We start from the raw sequence: 24,453 nt of genomic DNA, 5'->3' as shown, positions 1-24,453 counted from the left end.
GGAAATTAAAAATAACTAAGTAATTAATAGACAGTCACTAAATGACTGAACAAAGGACAAAGCCTAGAAAATACTAGTAAGAACTTGGAAGACATTTGAATGATACCATTTCCTTCGTGTAATGTAGTGATGTTACATGAAATGCATGATAATTGGAGTAATCTGTATCTGACTTTAAGCTTTTGATAATTGAGATGTCAGATTGTGAGAGATTAGGTAGACATAGAGGGGATTGTGACACTAGTAGTTAATACCTGGTTTTGTTCTTGGAGAGCAAAACAAGTTAGGTTTGGTGTGATCTGAGAAAAGATGGAGTTTGTCATTAAGTGGAAAGTGTAATTTGGATGCATTAAATTAGGTTGTAAAATACTGCAAATTCATGTTTTACTTTTGTCCTCAAGATTTTAATTCCCTAGGCATAGAATCAAAACATATTAGGAGGACTTTTCTATCAGTAAAACTTACTGTTTTCTTTTTGATAGGTTTACTTAAATTTTTTTTTTTAATTTTTTTTTTAACGTTTTTTTTTTTTAATTTATTTTTGAGACAGAGAGAGACAGAGCATGAATGGGGGAGGGGCAGAGAGAGAGGGAGACACAGAATCGGAAGCAGGCTCCAGGCTCTGAGCCATCAGCCCAGAGCCTGACGTGGGGCTCGAACTCACAGACTGTGAGATCGTGACCTGAGCCGAAGTGGGACGCTTAACCGACTGAGCCACCCAGGCGCCCCTTAAATATTTTTCTAGTAAAGAGAAAGTTGTCACAATGAAAATGTAATAGGGAATTGTAAAATGAAACTTTTGTTGGCAGTTTTACTCAGTCACTGTTTCAGTGATGTCCCTTACCATCTGTATGCTATAGGTAAGTGCCAGCTACCACCGCTCTTCATTCTGTTTGGTGATGGCAGCTGTAGAATTGAAAAGAAATACCACCAAGCACATTTTAAGGATAAAAATCTTCACGAAATTTGTTTGTAAATATAAAGTTTGGTGTTAACTACTAATTATTAAAAATGCTTTGCAGTAGTTTGTGGGGTTTTTTTTGTTTTTTTGTTTTTTTTTAGTTTTTTCCTGGGGGGGGTGCCTGGGTGCCTCAGTCAGTTAAGTGTCTGACTCTTGATCTTGGCTCAGGTCATGATCTCATGGTTCGTGAGATTGAGTCCCTCATCAGGCCCTGTGCTGATAGTGCGGAGCCTGCTTGGGATTCTCTTCTCTCCCTGCCCCTCCGCAGCTCATGTGCATGCACGCGTGTTCTCTTTCAAAAAAACTTTAAAAAGAAAAAAAGATTTTTATTTTTAGAGAAAGCACAAGTGGGGAAGGGGCCAGAGGGAGGGAGGAGGGGAAAGAAAGAGTGTGTGGGGGGGGGGGGGGGTAGATCTTAAGTAGGCTCCACACTCAGCATGGAGCCCCATGTGGAGCTCAATCCCAGGACCCTGGGATCATGACCTGAGTCAGAATCAAGTGTCAGATGCTCAACCAACTGAACCACCCACGTACCTCATGCAGTAGTTTTTAAATCAAGGAGCCATTGATATAAAGTAAAAGTTCAGTTAATCAAAACAACTTTTAGGACTTATGGGAAAAAATTAATATATGGAATGTGCACTGGAAATCGTGTTTTACAAATAGAATATTATAGGTTAATAATACTCTAAGTTTTGTTTGCTTTACTGTGTCCATACTGAACATAGATTTTTGGGTTTGGGTTTTTTTGGTTTTTTTTTGTTTTTTTGTTTTGTTTTTTGGTGATGATTCTAGGGCTGTGCTTCCTGGAAATGGTATTATCCATTCCATTATGCACCATTTGCTTCAGACTTTGAAGGAATTGCAGACATGCCATCTGATTTTGAGAAGGGCACTAAACCGGTAAGCCTAGTTATTTAGAGTCATAAAATTCATAGAATTTTGGCTTAGATAAAAATTGTGTATTTTATCTTAAACTTTTTTTCTTTCTTGCAGTTTAAACCACTGGAACAACTTATGGGAGTTTTTCCAGCTGCAAGTGGTAACTTTCTACCTCCATCATGGCGGAAGCTCATGAGTGATCCCGTAAGTGTCTTAGTACTGAGTTCTCTATACTTTTCACCTTTTTATTTTCTACTTTCCTTGGTCATCAGAACCCTTACCCAGCAAATAAAATTAATTTGTGTTGGGGAGAAATTCTTTTTTTTTTAACGTGTATTTTTATTTTTGAGAGCAAGCACACGTGAGTGGGGGAGGGACAGAGAGAGAGGGGAACAAAGGATCTGAAGCGGGTTCCATGCTGACTGCAGAGAGCCCAATGTGGGGCTCGAACTCGCAAACTGCGAGATCATGACCTGAGCTGCAGTCGGACAGTTAAATGACTGAGCCACCCAGAGGCCCCTGGGAGAAATTCTTGTAACAGTTACTTTGTTCTCAGCCTACCTGTAAGTTATTATTTTTATTTATTTCCACCATGTGTAGTGGCTTCCAGAGTTCAGACTGGGCTACCTCAGATCATCTCTGCGCTTGTTTTATCTGCCAGATAGAGAGCAGGGGAGACCCTGGCATGAAATAGGAATTATTAGAGTCTGTAAACTCTTCATTGACTGTCTTGGGTTCACAGTTGTCAGTTCTAAAATTTTTCTATAGTAATGCCTTCCCACCCCCCATTTTTTAAATAAAATTGTTAATTTTGTTTTACTACTGGGGTTAATGACTTGATATCTTAATAACGAGTTTTTGAAGGAATAAAACCTCATTTTCTCATCGGGCCTGATAGCATGAATGAAAGAAATGTCAAATTCTTTATAACTCATGCATGTGTGACTTTTGTTTTGAATCTTTATTTTTCTCCCTGATACAGGATTCTAGTATAATTGACTTCTACCCTGAAGATTTTGCTATTGATTTGAATGGGAAGAAATATGCATGGCAAGGTAAAATTTAGACGTTATTCCTTTTTGTTAAAATAATTTTCTCTTTTTGGTAAACGTAAGAAAACATGATTTATGGGATGAAAGAATTTCTGTGAAAGAGAAATATTTTGGGACACCTGGGTGGCTTAGTCAGTTAAGCGTCCAACTTTGGCTCAGGTCATGAACTCACTCATGGGTTCGAGCCCCGTATCAGGCTCTGCACTGACAGTTTGAAGCCTGCTTGGGATTCTCTCTGTCTTCCTCTCTGCCCCTCCCCTATTCACGCTTTCTCTCTCTCTCTCAAAATAATAAAGTTTTTTTAAAAAGATAAATATTTTAGGGCGCCTGGGTGGCTCAGTTGGTTGAGTGTCTGACTTCAGCTCAGGTCATGATCTCACGGTTCATGAGTTCAAGCCCCATGTCAGCCTCTGTGCTGACAGCTCAGAGTCTGGAGCCTGCTTCGGGTTCTGTGTCTCTGTCTCTCTCTACCCATTCCCTGCTCATGCTCTGTCTCTCTCTGCCTCTCAAAAATAAAGAAACATAACAAAAAATAATTTTAAAAAGTAAATATTTTAAGAATTACATGTGAAAATTTCATTTTTTTCCATCCAACCTGGGATTATCAGTGATTAGTAGTAATTAGTAACATTCTGATAAACAGTAAATTAGACTGAAAGAGATTAATCATTCTGTCTTTTGTCTCTTTTGTGATTGATTAAGGGGACTTGGGACTTGCTCATTGGCACCTTGTAAGATTGCTGAGAAATAAACATGGTTGTGTCCATGTGGAGATTCACTTATACCCCATGGAAATTTGAAGATGAAAAATGTATAAGAAATTTAGTTTTAAATACTTGACAGTAATCATTTCCTGTTTGTTTAGTTAGCTGTTATTTTCTCATTCCTTCTGTTACAGTTTTTATAAGAATGTCAATTTTAAATTAGTACTACTAAATTTAAGGTGCTGTTTACCACTCAGCAAATGTGTGATGATGACTGAATGTAAAACACAATAAAGAATTCTGTCACACAGTAAGTCAACTATTATTTCATGCCAAAGCCCTTTTCAGCAATCATTTTAATCTTTTCTTCCCCCATATATTTTTCTAAGATAATCAATTTGGTAAGGTTATGTGTTTACTTTTTCCTTGGTTATTTCCTCTGGTGCAGATGACCAATAACATGACTCAGAATTGTGAGACAAAGGGGTATTCATTTGAAAATCATTTTATGAGATTTTTAGGGTTGACTTTTGGTTTATGTAGTGAAAGACATTTCATTATTTCTTTAATGGAATGATAATGGGAAATGCAACCCATTGATTGAGGTTAGCAAGTATGCTCTGTGGTCATATTTTGTTATATGTAAATGGATTGGAGTCTTAGATTGTTTTTGAAGGTGCTTTGTGGAGAATGCTTTGATTACAGGGAGTGGAGGCATAGGAGAATAAAAGGCAGTGAAGTAAAAATATAAGTATATAAGCATACTTATGTAAATGTCAAGTAAGTAAGTATATAAGTGTGCAGATGTCTTGCTTTCTGTATATACCATTGTAGTATAAATCATCTGGAGGAAAAGCGAGGCAATGCACAATGGCTACAATTTCTTCACATCCTTGCTAACATTTTGTTATTTTCTTTTCTTTATTCGGTAAATGGCTTTTACGTATTTAGGTATTTTTTATTGAAGATAATTGACATACAATACCCTCTTTCAGGTGTACATCATTTGTACATCAGGTGTACAATACAAAGTTACTACAGTACTATTGAGTGTACTCCTATGCAGTATAACATACCCATGACTGACATAACTAGAAGCATATACCTCTCAATCCACTTCATCTAGTTTGCCTGCCCCCTCACCTGCTTCCCCCTCTGGTAACCAACAGTTTGTTTCCTATATCTATGAGTCTGTTGCTGTTTTGTTTTGTTTGCTCATTTGTTTGGGTTTTTTTTTGTTTTGTTTTTTTTTTTTTTTTTTTTTAGATTACACATATAAGTGAAATCATACAGTATTTGTCTTTCTCTGTTGGGACTTGTTTCATTTAGCATTATACCTTGTAGGTAACATCGATGTTTTTGGAAATGGTAAGCTTTCATTCGTTTTTGTGACTAATATTTCATTGTATACATCTTCTTTACCCATTCGTCTGTCTAAGGACACTTGGGTTGCTTCCGTATCTTGGCTATTGTAAATAATGCTGCAGTAAACAAAGGGGTGCATATATCTCTTCAGATTGGTGTTTTTGTTTTCTTTGGATCAATAGCCAGAAGTGGGAATTGCTGGACCATACATTCATTCTATTTTTAATTTTTGAGAAACCTTCATACTGTTTCCCATAGTGGCTGCACCAGTGTCCATTTCCACCGACAGTGTATGAGGGTTCCCTTTTCTCCACATTCTCACAAACACTTGTTATTTTTTTGTCTTTTTGGTAATAGGCATTCTTAACGATGTGAAGTGATATCTCATTGTGGTTTTGACTTGAATTTCCCTGATGATTAGTGATACTGAACACCTTTTTATGTGTCTGTTCACCATCTGCATGTCTTTGGAAAAATATCTGTTCACATCTTCTGCTCATTTTTTAATTGAGTTGTTTTTTTTGGTATTAAGTTGTACAAGTTCTTTATATATTTTAGATATCAACCCCTTACTGGATGTATGATTTGCAAATACCTTCTCCCATTTAGTAGGTTGCCTTTTCATTTTGTAGGTGGTATCCTTCGCTGAAACACGAGCTTTTTAGTTTGATGTGGTCCCCCTTGTTTATTTTGGCTTTTGTTGCTCTTGCCTGAGGGCACTCGCCAAAAAAAAAAAAATTATTACAAAGACTGAAGTCAAGGAGCTTATGGTTTCTTCTAGGATTTTTTTTTTTTTTTAATTTTAACTTGCATCCAAGTTAGTTAGCATATAGTACAATAATGATCTCAGGAGTAGAATCCAGTGATTCATCCCCTACATATAGCATCCAGTGTTTATTCCAACAAGCATCCTCCTTAAGGCCCCTTGCCCATTTAGCCCATCCCCCCTCCCACAACCCTTCCAGCAACCCTCAGTTTGTTCTCTGTATTTAAGAGTCTCTTATGTTTTGTCTCCCTCACTGTTTTTATATTATTTTTGCTTCCCTTCCCTTATGTTCATCTGTTTTGTATCTTAAAGTCCTCATATGAGTGAAGTCATATGATATTTGTCTTTCTCTAATTTTGCTTAGCATAATACCCTCTAGTTCCATCCATGTAGTTGCAAATGGCAAGATTTAATTCTTTTTGATTGCCGAGTGATACTCCATTGTATATATATATCACATCTTCTTTATCCATTCATCTATCGATGGATATTTGGGTTCTTTCCATACTTTGGCTATTGTTGATAGTGCTGCTGTAAACATTGGGGTGCGTGTGCCCCTTCAAAACAGCATACCTGTATCCCTTGGGTAAGTACCTACTAGTGCAATTGCTGGGTCATAGGGTAGTTCTATTTTTAATTTTTTGAGGAACCTTCATACTGTTTTCCAGAGTGGCTGCACCAGCTTGCATTCCCACCAGCAGTGCAAAAGAGATCCTCTTTCTCTGCATCCTTGCCAACATCTGTTGTTGCCTTAGTTGTTAATGTTAGCCATTCTGACAGGTGTGAGGTGGTATCTCCTTGTGGTTTTAGTTTGTTTCCCTGATGATCAGTGATGTTGAGCATTTTTTCATGTGTCGGTTGGCAGTTTTTCATCTGATGTCTTCTTTGGAGAAGCGTCTGTTCATGTCTTTTGCCCATTTCTTTACTGGATTATTTGTTTTTTGGGTGTTGAGTTTGAGAAGTTATTTATAGATTTTGATACTAACCCTTTATCTGATATGTCGTTTGCAAATATCTTCTCCCATTGAGTCGGTTGTGTTTTAGTTTTACAGCTTGAAGTGCAGAATTGTGATGGACTTTGTTTTCTTTTTCAGTATTTCTTTGGCTATTTGGGGTCTTTTCTGGTTCCATACAAATTTTAGGATTATTTGTTCTAGCTCTGTGAAGAATGCTGGTGTTACTTTGATAGGGATTGCATTGAACATGTAGATTGCTTTGGGTAGTATCGACATTTTAACAATATTTGTTCCTCCAATTGATGAGCATGGAATATTTTTCCTTTATTGTGTGTCTTCTTCAATTTCTTTCATAAGCTTTCTATAGTTTTCAGTGTATAGATTTTTCACTTCTTTGGTTAGGTTTATTTTTATGGTTTTTGGTGCAATTGTAAATGGGATTGATATCTTGATTTCTCTTTCTGCTGCTTAATTATTGGTATATAGAAATGCAACCGATTTCTCTGTATTGATTTTATATCCTGCAATATTGGTGAATTCATAAATCAGTTCTAGCAATTTTTTGGTGGAATCTTTTGGATCTTCCACATAGAGTATCATGTCGTCTGTGAAGAGTGAACGTTTGACTCCCTCCTTGCCGATTTGGATGCCTTTTATTTCTTTGTGTTGTCTGATTGCTGAGGCTAAGACTTCCAATACTATGTTGAATAACAGTGGTGAGAGTGGACATCCCTGTCATATTCCTGAACTTAGGGTGAAAGCTCTCAGTTTTTCTTCATTAAGGATGATAATAACGGTGGGTCTTTTGTATATGGCTTTTATGATTATGAGGTATGATCCTTCTATGCCTACTTTCTTGAGGGTTTTTATCAAGAAAGGATGCTGTATTTTGTCAGATGCTTTCTCTGCATCTATTGAGAAGATAACGTGATTCTTGTTCTTTCTTTTATTGATGTATGATGTATCACATTGATTGAATCAGCCCTATATCCCAGGTATAAATCCCACTTGGTTGTGATGAATAATTCTTTTAATGTATTGTTGGATCCAGTTGGCTAGTATCTTGTTGAGAATTTTTGCATCCATGTTCGTTAGGGAAATTGCTCTGTAGTTCTCCTTTTTAGTGGGGTCTTTGTCTGGTTTTAGAACCGTCTTTTAGGAGTGTTATGCTTTAAGGTCTTACATTCAAGTCTGCAATTCATTTGAGTTTATTTGTGTGTATGGTGCAAGAAAATGGTCACTCTTTTGCATGTAGCTTTACAGTTTTCCCCACACCATCTGTTGAAGAGACTCTTCTTTTCCATTGTATATTCTTGCCTCCTGTGTCATAAATTAATTGACCGTATACGTGTGGGGGTTTTCTGGGCTCTCTGTTTTATTCTGTTGGTCTATATGTCTCTTTTCATGTCAGTACCATACTGTTTTGATTACTGTAGCTTTGTAGTATAGTTTGAAATCAGGGCGTGTGATACCTCTGGCTTTGTTCTTTCTCAGGATTGCTTTGGCTATTTGGGTTTTTTGTGGTTCTATGCAAATTATAGGATTCCTTGTTAACTAGTTTGTGAAAAATGCCAGTGATATTTTGATAAGGGATTACATTAAATCTGTAGATTGGTTAGGATAGTATGGGCATTTTAACAGTATTCTTCCAATCCATAAGCATGGATTATCTTTTCCATTTATTTGTGTCTATTTCTGTTTTTTTGGTAATAGCCATCCTAATGGTTATGAAGTGGGATCTTACTATATTTTTGATTTGCACTTCCCTAATGATTAGTCATATTGAGGATCTTTTCTTGTGCTTAGCTACATCTTTGGAGAAATGTCTATTCAAGTTTTTTGCTCATGTTTGAATTGTGCTTTTGTTGTATTGTAGGAGTACTTTTATATTTTGGACACTAGTCTCATATAAGATTTTGCATTTATTTTCTTCCATTTTGTGACTGTCTTTTTACTTTGTTTGATAGTGTCCTTTGATGCACAAAAGCTTTAAATTTTGATGAAGTCCAATTTTTGTTGGACTGTTTTGTCATTGCCTGTGCTTTTGTTGTCATATCCAAGAAATCATTGCTGTATCCAGTGTCATGAAGCTTCCTCCTTGTTTTCTTTTGAGAGTTTTATAGTGTTAGGTCTTAACATTTAGGTTTGATCCATTTTGAGGCAGTTTTTGTCTACGGTGTAAAGTTAGGGTCCAATTTCATTCTTCTGCTGTAGATATCCATTTCCCAGCACCATTTGTTGAAAAGACTGCTCTTTTCCCATCAAATGGTCCTGGCACCCTTATTGATGATCATTTGACCATGTATCTGAGTGCCTATTGATAGGCTCTCTGTTTCGCTGCCTGGTATTGCTAATCTTATGCCAGTACCAAACTGTTTTAATTCCTGTAGCTTTAGAAAGTTTTGGAATCAAGTGGTGGGAGTCCTTCAACTTTATTTATTTTTTTCAAGGTTGTTTTGGGTATTTGGGGTCCCTTGAGATTCTAAATGAATTTTAGGGTGGGTTGAAACTCAGGCCTTTAATATTTTTATATTTTGTGTAAGTATTTTCATTTATTAGACTGTAGCAAGAACACAACATATTTTAAGGTAAAATTTAGTAGGGGTGCCTGGGTGGCTCAGTTGGTTGAGCGTCCTGCTTTGGCTCAGGTCGTGATCTCACCATTCGTGAGTTTGAGCCCCACATCGGGCTCTATGCTGACAGCTCAGAGCCTGGAGTCTGCTTCAGATTCTGTGTCCCCCTCTTCTGTCTCCACCCCACCCCTGCTTGTGCTGTATCTCTCTCTGTCTTTCAAAAATGAATAAACATAAAAAAAAATTTTTTTAAGGTAAAATTTAGTACTATTACAATTTTTCTCATATGTCTTTAAAATTTATCCAAAGTAATGGTAACATTTAAGTTCTTGCCTAACTTGAGTGCATCTTAAAATGATAGAAGATAAAATATATCTGGGTACATTTTCAGCATTTATTGAACGTGCAATGTTGTTCTTTTATAGTATTCATGTAATAATACTCCAGCACCTGTGTGGCTCAGTCAGTTAAGTATCTGACTCTTGATTTTGGCTCAGGTGATGATCTCATGGTTCTTGAGATCAAGCCCTGCTTCAGGCTCCGTACTGACAGCGCGGAGCCTGCTTGGGATTCTGTCTCTGCCCCTTCCCTGCTGAGCTCTCTCAAAATAAATACACATGCTTTAAAAAAAAAAAACACATTTGTTGAACATGTGTACTTTCAATGTTGTGTTTTTATATTTAATTTATATAAGAGAAATATAGCATAGTCATTTCGAATGTTGTGTATTTTATATATGACCAGAGAATTTAAGTATTTTGATCAAAGTCACAGAGCAATAGAACTAAGATCTGAACACAGAGAGTATGAGCACTATGTTTACCTAAGTTTTACTGCTACTTAGGTTACCTGTAAATAAGCACTCTGGAAAATTTTAGGTGTTAATGTCATTTTTACTATCAGCTCACTCAGGCTTTATCTTTATCACATCTGGGTGTAATGCATTTCTTCCCACCCTGGCCATTAGGGCTGATTTTTTGCTTAATAACCTTATTGTTGTCATTAGCTGCTGACCAGTTGGAGTTGGCTTTTGGAGTTGATGGAATGTCTGCTTGATAATTTGGGTTTTAAGTGTATGACTAAACAAAACTTGAAAAGCTCCCTACATTTTTTTTCTGTGTGGATGTTTACCAGTAAATGAAATAGCCTAACTCAGATGATAGATGTTAATATTGAAATCACTTTTCACACTAGAAGTTAGTTTCTTTTTAACTTTAAAAAAAATACATGTTTCCCTACTAGGTAATGAAATTGAACTTGTTTCTAAACTTTGAAAATATGGTAGCTAAGTAATTAATGACAACTTGAGGAGCCTTTCATTTCTCATTCTAAAGGGAACAATCACAAGTAGAGCAGTTTTGACTGTCAGTAGTTTCAAAATTATTTAGCTCTATTTAGCATTACTCTTTGCCATTTGTTTTAATTTTTTTAGCCAAAAGACTATTTATATTGTATACAGTACAACATACACATTTGGTTGAATAACTTCATATATTTTTCTAGTAATAGACATTGTGCTACTGGTGTGCTTCTTTGAAAATTATGAATTTAGATTGAAATAAAACAATTACCTTAATTCTGGCACATTCCAGAGAACAGTTTTCAGCCTGAATACTCCCCACAGTTATTTAAGCAAGTCTCTAAAAACTTCTTGCATATAAATTAGTTATTAGGTTTTAAAATGTAAACAAAATACTGTGAAGTTTTAGAGCTGGAAGACATTCCATGTATTTATTCTAGTTGAGTATTTTAGTTGAAAACCAAGTCAGAAAGATGAAAGGACAAACTCAAGCCCTTGGCAGATTAACTGGCTTGCCCACGGGCATCCTCGTAAGTAAGGCGAGAACAAAGACTCGTGTCCAGGTGGCTACTTGTTCAATTAATTTAAAAATTTTATCATCATAGAGTTAAGATTCTGCAAACATGGCTCTTACGAGCCATTTTAAGGATGGAAAATATATAGAACTTTTGTCTTCTCTCACCACATGGGAAGTATTTGCATCTGAGATTTGACCAAATAGAGTTCAGTTTCGAAGTGTTTTTACATCAGCAAGGATATTCTACTAGAAATGTTTATTTGGACCAATGATAAATGGAATTTGGATGATCCTAATAGCTGGGTGGTTGGTGTGCATTTTTTCCCCCAGGTGTTGCTCTGTTGCCTTTTGTGGATGAGCGAAGGCTGCGAGCTGCTCTAGAAGAGGTGTACCCAGACCTCACTCCAGAAGAGAGTAAGAATTGTACTTTCACTTGATCTCAACATTGAGTCTGTATCATACAGACTTTACATTTCCCTATGAAATTAGACTCTTCTTCCACTTGTCAAATTTCACATAAAGGCCTAAACCTTTGATGTTTTCTTTATAAGAAAAGTCAGCTTCTTAGAATTTATTATCCATAAATTGAATAGTAATTATAATTTTTTTAACTCACAAGTGTTTGTTAGATTTATTAAAAAGCAACACTTCAAGAATATCCTTTGACTTTTTGGTTCTTGTATGATATGTACACACAAAAGTATTTTTCCATACTGGGTTGTATTAGTTTCCTCCATCCTCCTTCCCTTCATCTCCCCTCAATAACAGTTTGCTTGAAAAGTTAGATTCAAACAAAGGCATTTTCTCTCAGATTGCTAACCTAAAATGTTACTTTATTACAAACAGTGGCATTTTGTCATTAATACTGATAGTTAAAAGTATTGGGAAATTGGGAAGCTAGATTCTATTGGGAAATTTATTTAACACCAGTATGATAAACCTATAGAAATAATTTCTCTGTCAGCCATTTGTTTGGGTTTCCTCATGAAATGGTTTTATATTTCTTAACGCAAATGAGTTCTGTACAGATAACTTTGTCCCTTACCTTACAATACTATATTCAGATATCTTTTAGTGATAATTTTTTCCAAGTCATTGATCTTGAAACCTTATTGTCAAAAATTATTTTTCTTTCATAGAGGCTTCACACATTTTGGCCTATAACTTTTAAATTATTTTTTGTAAACTTTATACTTAAGTTTTAAAAATTTAGGTGATTTCTTGGGGTACCTGAAAGGCCCAGTCGATTAAGCATCTGACTCTTGATCTCAGCTCAGGTCTTGATCCCACAGTTTGTGAGATCGAGCTCTGTGTCAGCCTCTGCACTGACAGCACTGAGCCTGCTTGGGATTCTCTCTCAAAATAAATAAACTGTAAAAAATAAAACAAAATTTAGATGTTTAATTTTCTCATAAAAGTTGTGCTTGTAGATGTAATTGTTTGATCTTTATTCTTTCCTTACTTTCCTCCCAGCTAAAAGAAACAGTCTTGGAGGCGATGTCTTATTTGTGGGGAAACATCACCCACTTCACGACTTCATTTTGGAGCTCTATCAGACAGGTTCCACAGAGGTATGGTCTCTTTTTCCATCATGAGGTGTTTTTAGACAGTGTAATTATTTGATTAATCAGAAATGCATTTTTTAAATTTTGATAAAACAGAAACAAGTGTACCATTTTAACTTTTTAAAAACCCTTAAAAAGTGTGTGATTTTTTTGGCATTAAGTCTGTGTACAGTGTTGTGCAGCCATCACCACTGTCCAGTTCCAGAACTGGGTATCCATTAAACAGTATTAAATGATACATCTCCATTCTCCTCTCCTCTTACTTTTGGTAATCTACTTTCTAAGAATTTACCTGTTCTTGGTAACTCACATAAATGGAATCATGCAGTATTTGTCCTCTTGTGTCTGACTTACTTTACTTAGCTTAATGTTTTCAGGGTTCATCCATGTTGTAGCAGGTGTCAGAATTTCATTCCTTTAATGGCCATTGTGTGTATATACCACATTTTGTTTATCCATTCATCTGTTGATGGGAACTTAGGTTGTTTCCTCCTCCTGGCTTTTAAGAATAGTGCTTCTATGAGCATTGGCATACAAGTAGACGTGTGAGTCCCTGCTTTCCATTCTTCTGGATATATGATCAAGAATGCATTTTTCCACAGCCAGTGGATGTACCTCCTGAACTATGTCATGGAATGCAAGGAAAATTTTCTTTGGATGAAGAAGCCGTTCTTCCAGATCAGTAAGCATTTATTTGTGTAAATTGGTACAACTGGGAAGAAGTTTAGTTAGCATTTTGTCTTTGTTGCCTACATGTTTTATTTTCTAGTAATAGTGAGAAAACAAAACAGAAAACCTGCTGCACTATGAAGAAGACTTGGGGTGAGAGCCCAGCTCTTCAACCCAGTGGCTATGTCACTGTGTATAGGGAGCCCTGGGGGTTCCTAAAGCCCTTTCAGGAGATCCATGAGGTCAAAATTATTTTCATGATAATACTAAGATGCTGTGATATATTTGCTTTTCTCACTCTCTTTCTGTCTTGAGTGTACAATGGAGTTTTCCAGAAACTGAATGTAGTGTGATAGATATCTTAGGAGATTAAATCAGAAGCAGATAAGAGAATCCAGCTATTAAGATAGATATTAAACCAGATATTAAAGAAATTTTCAGAAATGTAAGACAATGACACTTCTCATTTTTTTTCATTTTGTAAAATATAGTTTTTCATTAAAATGTTATTTATGTTATAGGTTTATTATTGTTATCTTTAAATTAGTATTTTAGAAATTTTGTAGTTTTAATTTTTAAAAGGTATATATTGATAGACATAACCAATGTAAGCAAAAGCTTTTTGAGGTCCTTGATTTTTAGGAATGTTTTAAAGGCGTTCTGAGATAAGAGTTTGGGAATTCTTGGTCACAGAGTATGTGTATCTTCTTTTCTACATAATATTGGATGGTTTTCCAAAGTGATTACACTATTTTATAATCTCAGTGGCAGTTTGTGAGAGGTGTTGCTCTGCATTCCTGCAAACCTTTGGAATTGTCATGACTTTAATTTTTGTCAATTTAGTGGATGCCTGTTAGCTTACAGTTGCCTTTCTCTGATTACTAATGAAATCAAATGCCATATGGTATATTTATTAACCAGTTGGTTTTCCTCATTTATAAAGTACCTGTTCTATTCTTCTGTTTGGTTATTTATTCCCCTGACGCCCCTTTTTTGATTTGTTTGTATCCTTTACAAATTCTGATACGAGCCTTTTGCAGAAAATAATTTTCTGTTAAGGAGATTGCAAACAAGGAAGACAGGGTCCTTTTGAAAGCTATAATTGGTTATGTTGTTTTTGTTGGTACATTTTAATGAGTTCTCTTTCCTAAAGTAATATCTTACTTCCACGTATCCAGAAGGCTACAACTTAACTGTCTTCCTTGTCTTTAGAATAGTATGTTCTCCTGTCCCCATGTTACGAGATCTGGCACAGAACACTGCGATCAGGTAAGTCTTCCAAAATTCACGTCATTTGACCAAAACACAGCTCTGTAACTTGCAAATAAATCTAAAAAGACCTCTGAATCACAAGGAAATGGCAGCTATTAATCTACCAATGCTTTGAGATTCGAGAGTCCCTGTGTTGCAAACCTTGGAACAGAGCCTCTTGACTTTAAATTATGTATATTGTTAAAGTTACTGATTGAACAAGCTTGCTTCTCGGCTTTCTGGTTTCCCTTGACAACCTCTAATTCTTCCCGGATTAGTAAGTGGGAGGTAGAAAGTAAGAGTTTGTAGGAGTAGTTCTATGTAGGAGCAAACAGACCTCTACACCCCAGAGGCCCACACAGCTTCACTGTGTTACAGCAGATTATTTTAATTATATTTACAGTTGTGGCTCTGCAGTTTAAAAACAAAACTATTACATCCTTTACTTTGGTTGAGATAGAATGATTTTATAGAAATTTTTACCAACAATTAATAGATAAACTTAAAGGGCTAATTTCTGCTACCTGGAAAACTTACTTATATTTCATTTCTTGCATGATGATAGCATTTTCTGTGTGTAAAATATAATATGATTGTTTAGAATTAAAAACCAACAAATTACTATTTGCTTAATTAGTGTATGTAATTACTAATCTTGACAACAGGGTTTTTGTTACTATCATTTTCTGCAGTCTTCAGGCAAGACTAAGGCAAACACATCTTAGTGAATCGAGGATTTTGTAAAAGCCTGTGTGGGAAGGCTATTTCCCACTCATACTATTTCTCTGATTCTTGGGAAGCATTTTAGATTTATCATTATAAAGTGAAAGCATGTTCATTTTCCTATCCTTAATGGATTTAGGTAGCACCTGCAATTTTAGGAGGTATGTATGTATGTATGTATGTATGTATGTATTGTGGTGATAGACTGAATGTGATGTTTTCTTTTTCTTTTTTCTTTTTTATAATATAATTTGTTACCAAATCGGTTTCCATACAACGCCCAGTGCTCATCCCAACAAGTGAGAAGGACTTTTATTTAAAAAAAACTGTCATGAATTTGGAAAATCTTTCTAGATTAGTTGCTTTTATTTATCTTTACGCACATGTTTTGTTTATCTTTACACATAATTTGTTCTAGCTCTTTGTCTTTGAGCTCTTCTGTTATGGGTGGAGTTAGAATTGTGAGCCAAGCTCTTGAGCCCTTCATGAATAGTCTGGTTTGGGCAGATCCATTGAGGATGCTCTGTGTTCACCCTTGGGGTCTCTGCCTTGCAGTGGTGCTTCAGGTCATTTAATCCCATTGGATCCGTCTTCGGATTGTCACATGTTTGCTTGTGCTCCTCTGTTTTTCTGCATGTTTTCAAGAGCCTTTCTGCCCAGCCCTCTAGAAGTAGTTAACTTTACTTACCTTTCTAATTAGGATAGAGAAACTTGTCCAAGGGAAGAATTACAAAATTGACAAATCCTTTAGCTTCTGTTTGTATGGTGGTGTTAGTGTTGGTTGGTTATGAGCCTGAGGGGCCTTTGGTATTATTTGGTATCCATTATGTTCACAAGATTATCTGATGTATAAGATAAATCCCTACGTGTATATTCAGGTACATGTTGAAAAAGCTTCATAATAAAATTGATTTGAGTTAATTTCCTAGAGATTTGTGAAAGACCACATTAATTTTTACCTTATGAGGTAATTTTCATTGTTTCCCCTGAGGGGTAATGAGGTTGATCCAGTTTACTGCATATTTTTGTGTGTGTGTTTGTTTGGGGGCTTGTTGTTCATCCCAGTGTTGTGTTTGCTCTGTAAGGGAAAATCTACGAATGCAGCCTCCGGTGCCAACTGCAGTTATTTCTCTCTGTTTTGACTCCTGGCATCTTTTCCCTTCTCTGTTTGGGTGCATCTGGTATTCCATTCCACATCAGAGAAACCATTGAGTGTAGGTGGGTTCTTCCCATCGCATTGGTCTTACTTGTAGTAGGAAAGTGTATGAGAGAGGTTGTTGAAGTGTTTAAGTTCCTAGAAGGACCCTTAGAAAATAGAGGCGGCTGTGACCTAGGAAATCTTTTATTCTTTTCTAATTCTGATCCCATAAATCAGTCAGTATATTAGTAGCTTAACTTTGAATAGAACTGAGCTATCCCCTTTAATTTTCCTCATCCTGCATTTCACCATTGTAATTTGCTTAGCTGTAATATCTTTAGAATATTGTTTGTTAACTTTAAATATATAAAACCTCATAAGTATATACAACCTCATATGATTTTAAAATTAAAGGGAAGTTCTCTTCCACTGCAGCGGCACAATTTTCTGTTCTTCTGGAGTAGACAGACACACACACACACACACACACACACACACGCCTCTTTGTTTTACCTCACATTCAGTGTTCCATACTTCTTTGTCCAGTGCCTGTCACTTGTTCTCCTGGCTGATCTCTCTTTTCTGTCTCTGAGCAGTTGCCCAGACTCAGGAGCCTCTAGTTCTATATTACATTCCATGTGCTTAGCCTCTCATTCTACAATAATCCCTGTATCTACACCACTGTTCTGGAATTTTTTTCCCTTGTTTTTTTTTTTTATTTTTTTTATTTTTGGGACAGAGAGAGACAGAGCATGAACGGGGGAGGGGCAGAGAGAGAGGGAGACACAGAATCGGAAACAGGCTCCAGGCTCCGAGCCATCAGCCCAGAGCCTGACGCGGGGCTCGAACTCACGGACCGCGAGATCGTGACCTGGCTGAAGTCGGACGCTTAACCGACTGCGCCACCCAGGCGCCCCACCCCTGTTATTTTTTATCCCTGGCTCTTCCCAGTGGGCCTATTTTGTAGGGTTTTTTTTTTTTCCTTTATTTTATAGTTTCTTCTCCTGAATTACTATAGTGACTTCCCAGCTGATTTATTTGATTCCACCTTCCCACTGACTCTGTTGGCATATGCTATAAGTCTTCTCTCTCTTAAAAGCACTACCAGTCCTCAGAAATCTTTGCTCTAGAGTGCCAGTGGAATTAAACTTTGCTTTGTCGAGGTCTGTCACAGTTTGGCAGAGCCATTGCTCTCTGCTTAAATCCGCGCAGTTGCTCACAGACACGTCCCTCCTCCTTGTAACCATGCTCTTCCCATCACTATCACACTAACCTCTGTATCTTCCTCTCATTGTTTGGAATGCCCGTTCCTTTATAGCCTATCCTTCATAGCTTTTCTTCTGTTCTACAAGGTGATCTGTAATTTATATGATCTTCTTGTGTGTTATTTTCATCAGCAGCATTTAGTTTTCTTTTTTTCTCATAGCACCTAGCATAGTTCTGAACCTGTGTAAAAGCCCAGTTGTTCATAGTGTTCATAGTGTCAAAGCCCAGTGTTTCACAGAGCCTTCCAGGAGCCCTTATTTCTTCAAAGAAGTGTTTCTTAAACTTTCTGTAGTCACCTTTGGATGAATCAGGCAAGGGATAGAGTGTTTTATCTCTTCAAGGAGGTTTTTTAAAAATGTGAGTTTTTTAATGTAACTGTTACTGCAGTGTCTATAATGCTCATGGCTGGCAAGCAGGTGATTTGAAATCAGAAGCCTAGAGGAAGTGGAGTATATAGAGTCAGTCACAGACTTGATGGTGAAAACTCTTGGAAGGGTTTATCTTCCACTACCTGGTTAGCCACTTCTGACAGCATGTCAGAAAAGACATCTTAAGTCCTATAAACTCTTTAAGTGCTTTAAAATGTCAAGTATATGAATCATGAAGTTTTCCCTACAAGAATAGTTTGCAGTGGTATGCTGATTTAGCATTAATTACAGAAGGTATCAGGGAAAGGTGGGGTAAAAATGGGGAGTGCAGGCAGTAACTTGATATTTAGAGTTTTCTGCTATCTTTGTGAAGTGTACTAGCACTCTCAAACAATAATAGTACTTAAAATAGCATTTCTAAGGGTAATTCTTAAAGTGAATTGAGTTGGAAAGGGGTGTTGTACATTCCTTTCCTTTCCTGTTGAGACTTTGCTGTAGTATTTTCTTCTAATAGTGTCTAAAGTGCTACTTGTGATACAGATAAAAGCACTGCTCAATTTTGTTATTTTCAACCATGCTTAAGTTTACAATTTTTATATTTTTGTCCTTAGTGTGTTTGTGATAACAACTAGGTGATTATATGAAATAATAGGGAAGTTCCCTACCAAGGGAGGGGTCCATCATACTTCTCCTGGGGCAGGGCTTCTCGGTGGGTAGAAGTTTGTGCTGGATGAGTCAGCACGGTGCCACCTAGAAGTGGTGAAAAATAGTCCTGTTTACAGAATTAGATGAAGCTGGATGAAGCAGTGTACGTCTAAACACAATTCTCTTACCTTAGCTGGACAGTCTGTTGAATGTATAAGCTGTTCTGTTAACTCATTTCCTCCCTGAAGCTGCTTCTGTCTTATCTCCCTGATACTGCTTTCCTTCCCCTGGTGTGCTCTACAGTTAAGCTCTTTTGTTTCTGGTGGTAGAAATTTGTCAGAGTAATCTGCATTTTTTTCTTTATTATTTCTATTATTTTTACTTATATATTTTATTATAATAAAATAATTTCTATTATTTTAGTTTCTCTGCCTATAAGAATTTTAATTACTTACATAAATAAACCTGAAAAAAATGAGGGAACTTTAAAAGCTTGGATCTCAATACAGTTCCCCTTTGGGACTTTGCCTAATGAGTTCCTGCCTCTTTGCATGTTTCTCTTTTTGGAGATGTTTGTTTAAGTTGCAGCTGATGTTATCACATTGGAAAAATACAGTTGAGTTGTGCTTTAGCTTCTTTTGTTCTTTAATTTCTAAAAATGTAATAGTTCTTAGTATATATTTTTGGGAACAAATTACTAAAAAAAATCTCAACCAGTGAAAGCTTAATTCATTTCGGAGAGAGTAAGTCTTCAAATTGTACTCAAAGGTCCAAGGGAAAAGAATGCTTTAATCTTTGAGGTCAAAAATAGTATCCCTTGTCCCTTCAATAGGGACCTCCAAACTTATTTTTAGATGCACCCTTTCTGTCTCCTAATGGTTTGTTCCCTCCCTATTAAGTATATAGATCACTTTGTGGAGTTTGGTTCTGAGAGGAAGTAGGGGAGATGTTGGAGATTTTTTTTCCTATTACCTTGGAAATGTTTTCCCTTTTAGAGCATGAGCATGAAGGATGGAATTTTTTTTTTAATGTTGATTTATTTATTTTGAGAGAGGGTGCAAGCAAGGAAGGGGAAGACACAGAGGGAGAGAGAGAATCACAAGCAAGCTTTGCACTGTCAGCACAGCACCCAGTGACAGGCTCAAACTCATGAACCTCGAGATCATGACCTGAGCTGAAACCAAGAGTCAGATGCTTAACTGACTGAGTCACCCAGGTACCCCAAGGATGGGATTTTTAAAGCAGTTTTATTGAGGAACAGTTGACATACAGTAAACTGCATCTTTCATAAATAAATGGATTTGTTTTCTCAAACACTGATTTCAGCTGTCTTACTAAATCTCTGATTGTAATGATTGTCGTTCAGGAGAGATTATCCCTGTGACCCTGGGGTTATCTCCTTACCTTTGCTGTTTCCTTCACTTAGCTTCCAGTCTTCCTGCACATGACTTGCAGATCTTCATCTCAAGCCCTCACCTCAGTGTGTTCTTCATTCCACTTGCAGCCCTGCCATTTCTTTTGCCTGCCCAGCATTCTCATCTCAAGCACACATTGAAGGCCCTTGTCTAGACTGTGTTGAAGACCTTCTTTTGGTTCTCTCCCTCTGCTCTCTGACACACTGTTGCCAGGAGGTTCTGTTTGAATTGCCTCCTTGATTATATTTACTCCCTCACTGCCTGAAGCAGCTTCATGTTGTGTTCAGGACAGCCTCCTGATGACATTAACCCAGTTCAGGCAGCCTGTCTTCCTGCCCACTTCCGTTCACAAACTATTTGGTCCAGTCTAGCTCTTTCCAACTGAGGTTCCACCTGGGAGTTAAGGCTTGAGAACTTAAAGCATTCATTGCGTGTAACAAGTTGGTTTGTGTCGTCCTGCTCCTTTAGAATGGAACTAGGTATGAATCTTTCTTGGGAGAATTGAGGATGTAATCACTCAGATCACTTTCATACAGCTGCTGTTCCAATTCAACTGAGCTATTCCTTGGTCCTGGGACCCCTTTCCACATCTTGGTTACATTTATTTCCTCTCTCATTTGGTAACCAGTCCTGTCCCACCTTATACCAAGGCCTCTTGGATGATGTTTTCCTTGGTCCCCTGTGAAAGAATACTCTTCCCTCTTCTCCATACACACATGCTTTGATCCCACACAAAGACATGTATGGAAGGCATGTGCATACACATGCTTTGACTCAGCATCTTTTCTGCATGTGTTGTTGCCTTTTCCACTTTCCTTCCTTATGAAAATATTATTAAACATTTCTTATTTCCTTTAACAGAAGGGAAAGCAGGGTTGCTCCCTGGCCGCCATTTGTGCCCCCACACTACTCTGAGACCATGTGTGCTGTGGGAACTCTTAAAGTTTGTTTGGTAAACTGCCGAAAAGCCCTGCTGACACAAAGATACCTGCTTTGAGACACTTTAGTTGCAAGTGTTGCTTTATTACCGATTTTCTGTCTTTACTTTGTACCTAGAAGGCCCTAATGAACTCCTGTACTTAACTACCATTTTCTCTGCCACCCTCTTAAACCTGTAACACTGCCCTAAGCCACCTTGCCCAGTAGAGAACATTTGAGATAAAGGCGGTTGCCAGTGAAGAGTGAGTTGTAAGAGGAATGGATTGAGTAAATGAAGTATTGTTCAGCTGCTCTTGAACTCCGCATTTTTATTACAAATGAAGTTATTTTTCTGTACTTAAAATATACAGTTAAATCCCAGTGCAACGAAAATAGACCCTAATAATATAAAGTGGCAGTATTTGAAGAAAAAAAAGTTAGCTGTCTCAAATGTCAACCAGTTCAATAAAACCTTTTTGAATAAAACCTTTTTCAACTGATTGCAGTCATGGAGGAATTTTGGAAATACTAAAAAAACACAGAGAAGGAAAGGCGATGATAATACAGTGAACATCACTGATAACTTTTTGGTGAATATATGTCTAGTCTGTTGTATATGTATTTTCCCCATGTCAGTGGGTGTTCTCTTACTAAATTTTTTGTCATGTCAATTGAGGATTCCGTTTTTAGGGAGAACCTTAGTTTCTTTAACCACTCCGCTATTACTCATACGCTTCGGTTTTAGTTTTTCAACATGAATACTAATGTTGTGAATATCCTTAGGTATAAACCTTGTATGTATCCAGAGTCTTAACTGCTGTGTCAAAAGGAAAACTTGTGTACTTACCAGGCTTTGGGACACACTCACCCCACCAGAAAGGAAGCTTGATCAAGCTTATATTCACAGTCCAAGAGTACAGACTTATAAAAAAGTCACTCTGTAGTTTTCAAAGTGTGACCATTCCTGATGGAAGAGAAACATCCTAATAGAGCATGATACAGGGTTCCAACTGGGAAATTTAATGTTTTTTTCTCCATAGATTATTTGTGTTCACTTTCTGAGTTTGCAAGTGTTTCTGGTGGCATTTGCATCTTATTTTTGTAACAAGAGCCAATCTTCCCTAAGATGCTAGAGGGAAAGTCTTCGCCCTACACTAAACAGAATGAAAGGCGTTTTTTGAAATTTTTTGTTGTTGCAAACCTCTTCCATCTATCTCCAGTATCCTGTTGGTATTTCTCGAGGGTTGAGGCAGGGTCTGTCCTTTGTCTGTGGTCACCCACAGTTAGTGACAGCATGGCTCTTCCCACACAGAAAATTACATGAAGGCTGTGTACTAGCGATTAGTTTGGGGAAGGAAATATTCAGCCATTTGATGAAACTATCAGTTAAAAGAATTTTTGGAGAAAACTTTGGAATTTTAATTACTCTTTTTTTAAAACATGAAAAGTACCTCAGTTTAAAATAGTTAAGCCAAGGTAATATTAAAATCACTAAATTGTATTTTGCTCTCTTCTAGTATTAATTTTAAAGACCCACAGTTTGCTGAAGACTACATTTTTAAAGCTGTAATGCTTCCAGGAGCAAGGTAACAGCGATGTGGCCATTAAATATAAACTGTCTAGTTTTATTTTGTATGAACAATGTTTATCCCAGTACTGAATATTGTATTTTCAAATGGTCAGAAAACCAGCACCAGTACTGAAACCAAGTGACTGGGAAAAGTCCAGCAATGGACGGCAGTGGAAGCCCCAGCTTGGCTTCAGTCGGGACCGGCGGCCTGTCCATCTGGATCAGGCTGCATTCAGGACTTTGGGGTGAGTGGTAGGTTGCTGTCCTTTGTATATTTTGCTTTTTTGGAATCATTCACAGGCATTGGGTCAATGTTTATGTCATAAATACTTAAGAAGCCTAGTTGGCAAATATTTTAATGACTTTGATGCTTTTATGCTCTTCTTCATTTTTTAAAATTCACTTCCGTTTCTTTGGTATATGTATTATGCTTTATGTATTGCTTGAGAATTCTGTTATTTTCCCTTAAGAGGTTTTGCTGTCTTTCTGACAGTTATTTCAAAGGAATAAAACATTCTCTTTACCCTCAAGAAAGTTTTAGCTGAATTAATATGCGGCAGAATCTGTTTAAAGTGTTACTCAATATGTTACCATATATGTAATGCGTAATACATAACAAGTACGTAGTATGATACGTGATCAATACAGTAACTCTTAACTTTGATCCAAATTCCTACTCCTTGGAATTTGTCCTGAGAAAATAATTCTAGAGAAGCATAAAGTTATATGCCCAAATCTCTAATGAATTGTTATCAATAATAGTAATACTCAATGAGAGGAATAGTTTAGTAAACTAGAAGATGTCACCATGGTATTCTGTAGGTGTACATATTATAATTTTGCAGACTATGACAACTATAGGGTAATGTTTGATATAATTGAAAATAGCAAGATACACAGCAGCAATGTATACAGTGATAGCAACAGCATGGGTCCTTAAGGACAAAACTGAAATATGATACAAAAAAGAAAAGTAGACTCACTTTTTGCATGAAGTAATTAATAAATAAATTAATTTAGTAATTAGTAATTAATTAATACATACTTAAATAATTACCAATTAAGAATCTTGGTGTGGCAAATGAACATATTCTGTCACCATTACTATCTGTGGTACTGTTTTGAACTTTGTTAATTATAAATCTTTTAAGGTTGTGTTCTCTTAATCACATCTAGTAGTAAAGAGACCACTACTAGCATTTATTTAATTTGTGTCAGCTATGATGTGGTGGCTAGATCTATAATTTGTTTTCTGGTTGGTGGGGTCCTTTTACAGCCATGTTATGCCAAGGGGCTCAGGGGCTGGCGTTTACGGCAATGCTGCACCACCACCTGCGACCTATCAGGGAAACTTATACAGGCCACTGTTGAGAGGACAAGCCCAGATTCCAAAACTCATGTCAAGTAAGTTTTTATTAGTTGATTATTTTACATGCTAAATTAAATATTACAACAAAGGTAAACCAACCTAATCTCATTGCTAAAAAGATTTATCAGGGCAGAGATAGTGGACTTAAAAAACATAATTTAGGAGAACTGTAAGAGAATGCTTCATGTAAATTTTGAAGATACTTTTATCTTGGCTGTGTATAGTTAATTGAATAATATGAACTGGATTTCTTATTTTCATCTGTAACTCTACTAGAGTGAACGTATGCAGAAAGAAATATGTGGAGAGATTGGCTACTTACTTCATTAATACAAGTATTGGGGCAGTTAAATCAGATGCTAGATATGGAATTGCAACCTCTTAATCAATTGAAAGCTGACAGTATCCCTTTCTCACGATGCATATTGTATCTCAGGATTCCTTAGGATAAAGCCAGGCATTGCTTTAGGTAGTAATACT

At 36.7% G+C, this 24,453-nt stretch overlaps 1 protein-coding gene across 2 annotated transcripts in view; it reads left to right on the top strand.

The window, feature by feature from the left end:
- Positions 1-24,453, top strand: part of XRN2 (5'-3' exoribonuclease 2) — a 77,316-nt gene that overhangs the window by 34,536 nt on the left and 18,327 nt on the right. For both annotated transcript variants that reach the window (XM_058684741.1, XM_058684739.1), the window contains 10 exons: positions 1,757-1,864; positions 1,958-2,047; positions 2,826-2,898; positions 11,407-11,490; positions 12,550-12,647; positions 13,244-13,323; positions 14,523-14,579; positions 22,552-22,620; positions 22,718-22,849; positions 23,881-24,008. In XM_058684741.1, coding sequence (XP_058540724.1) covers positions 1,757-1,864; positions 1,958-2,047; positions 2,826-2,898; positions 11,407-11,490; positions 12,550-12,647; positions 13,244-13,323; positions 14,523-14,579; positions 22,552-22,620; positions 22,718-22,849; positions 23,881-24,008 — 919 coding nt within the window. The remainder of the gene's footprint in view (positions 1-1,756; positions 1,865-1,957; positions 2,048-2,825; positions 2,899-11,406; positions 11,491-12,549; positions 12,648-13,243; positions 13,324-14,522; positions 14,580-22,551; positions 22,621-22,717; positions 22,850-23,880; positions 24,009-24,453) is intronic.

This window comes from Neofelis nebulosa, chromosome 9 (genome assembly GCF_028018385.1).
Source record: "Neofelis nebulosa isolate mNeoNeb1 chromosome 9, mNeoNeb1.pri, whole genome shotgun sequence".
Classification (NCBI taxonomy): domain Eukaryota; kingdom Metazoa; phylum Chordata; class Mammalia; order Carnivora; family Felidae; genus Neofelis; species Neofelis nebulosa.
The sequence above is the reverse complement of the archived record's forward strand: the minus strand, read 5'-3'. Positions and strand labels throughout refer to the sequence as shown.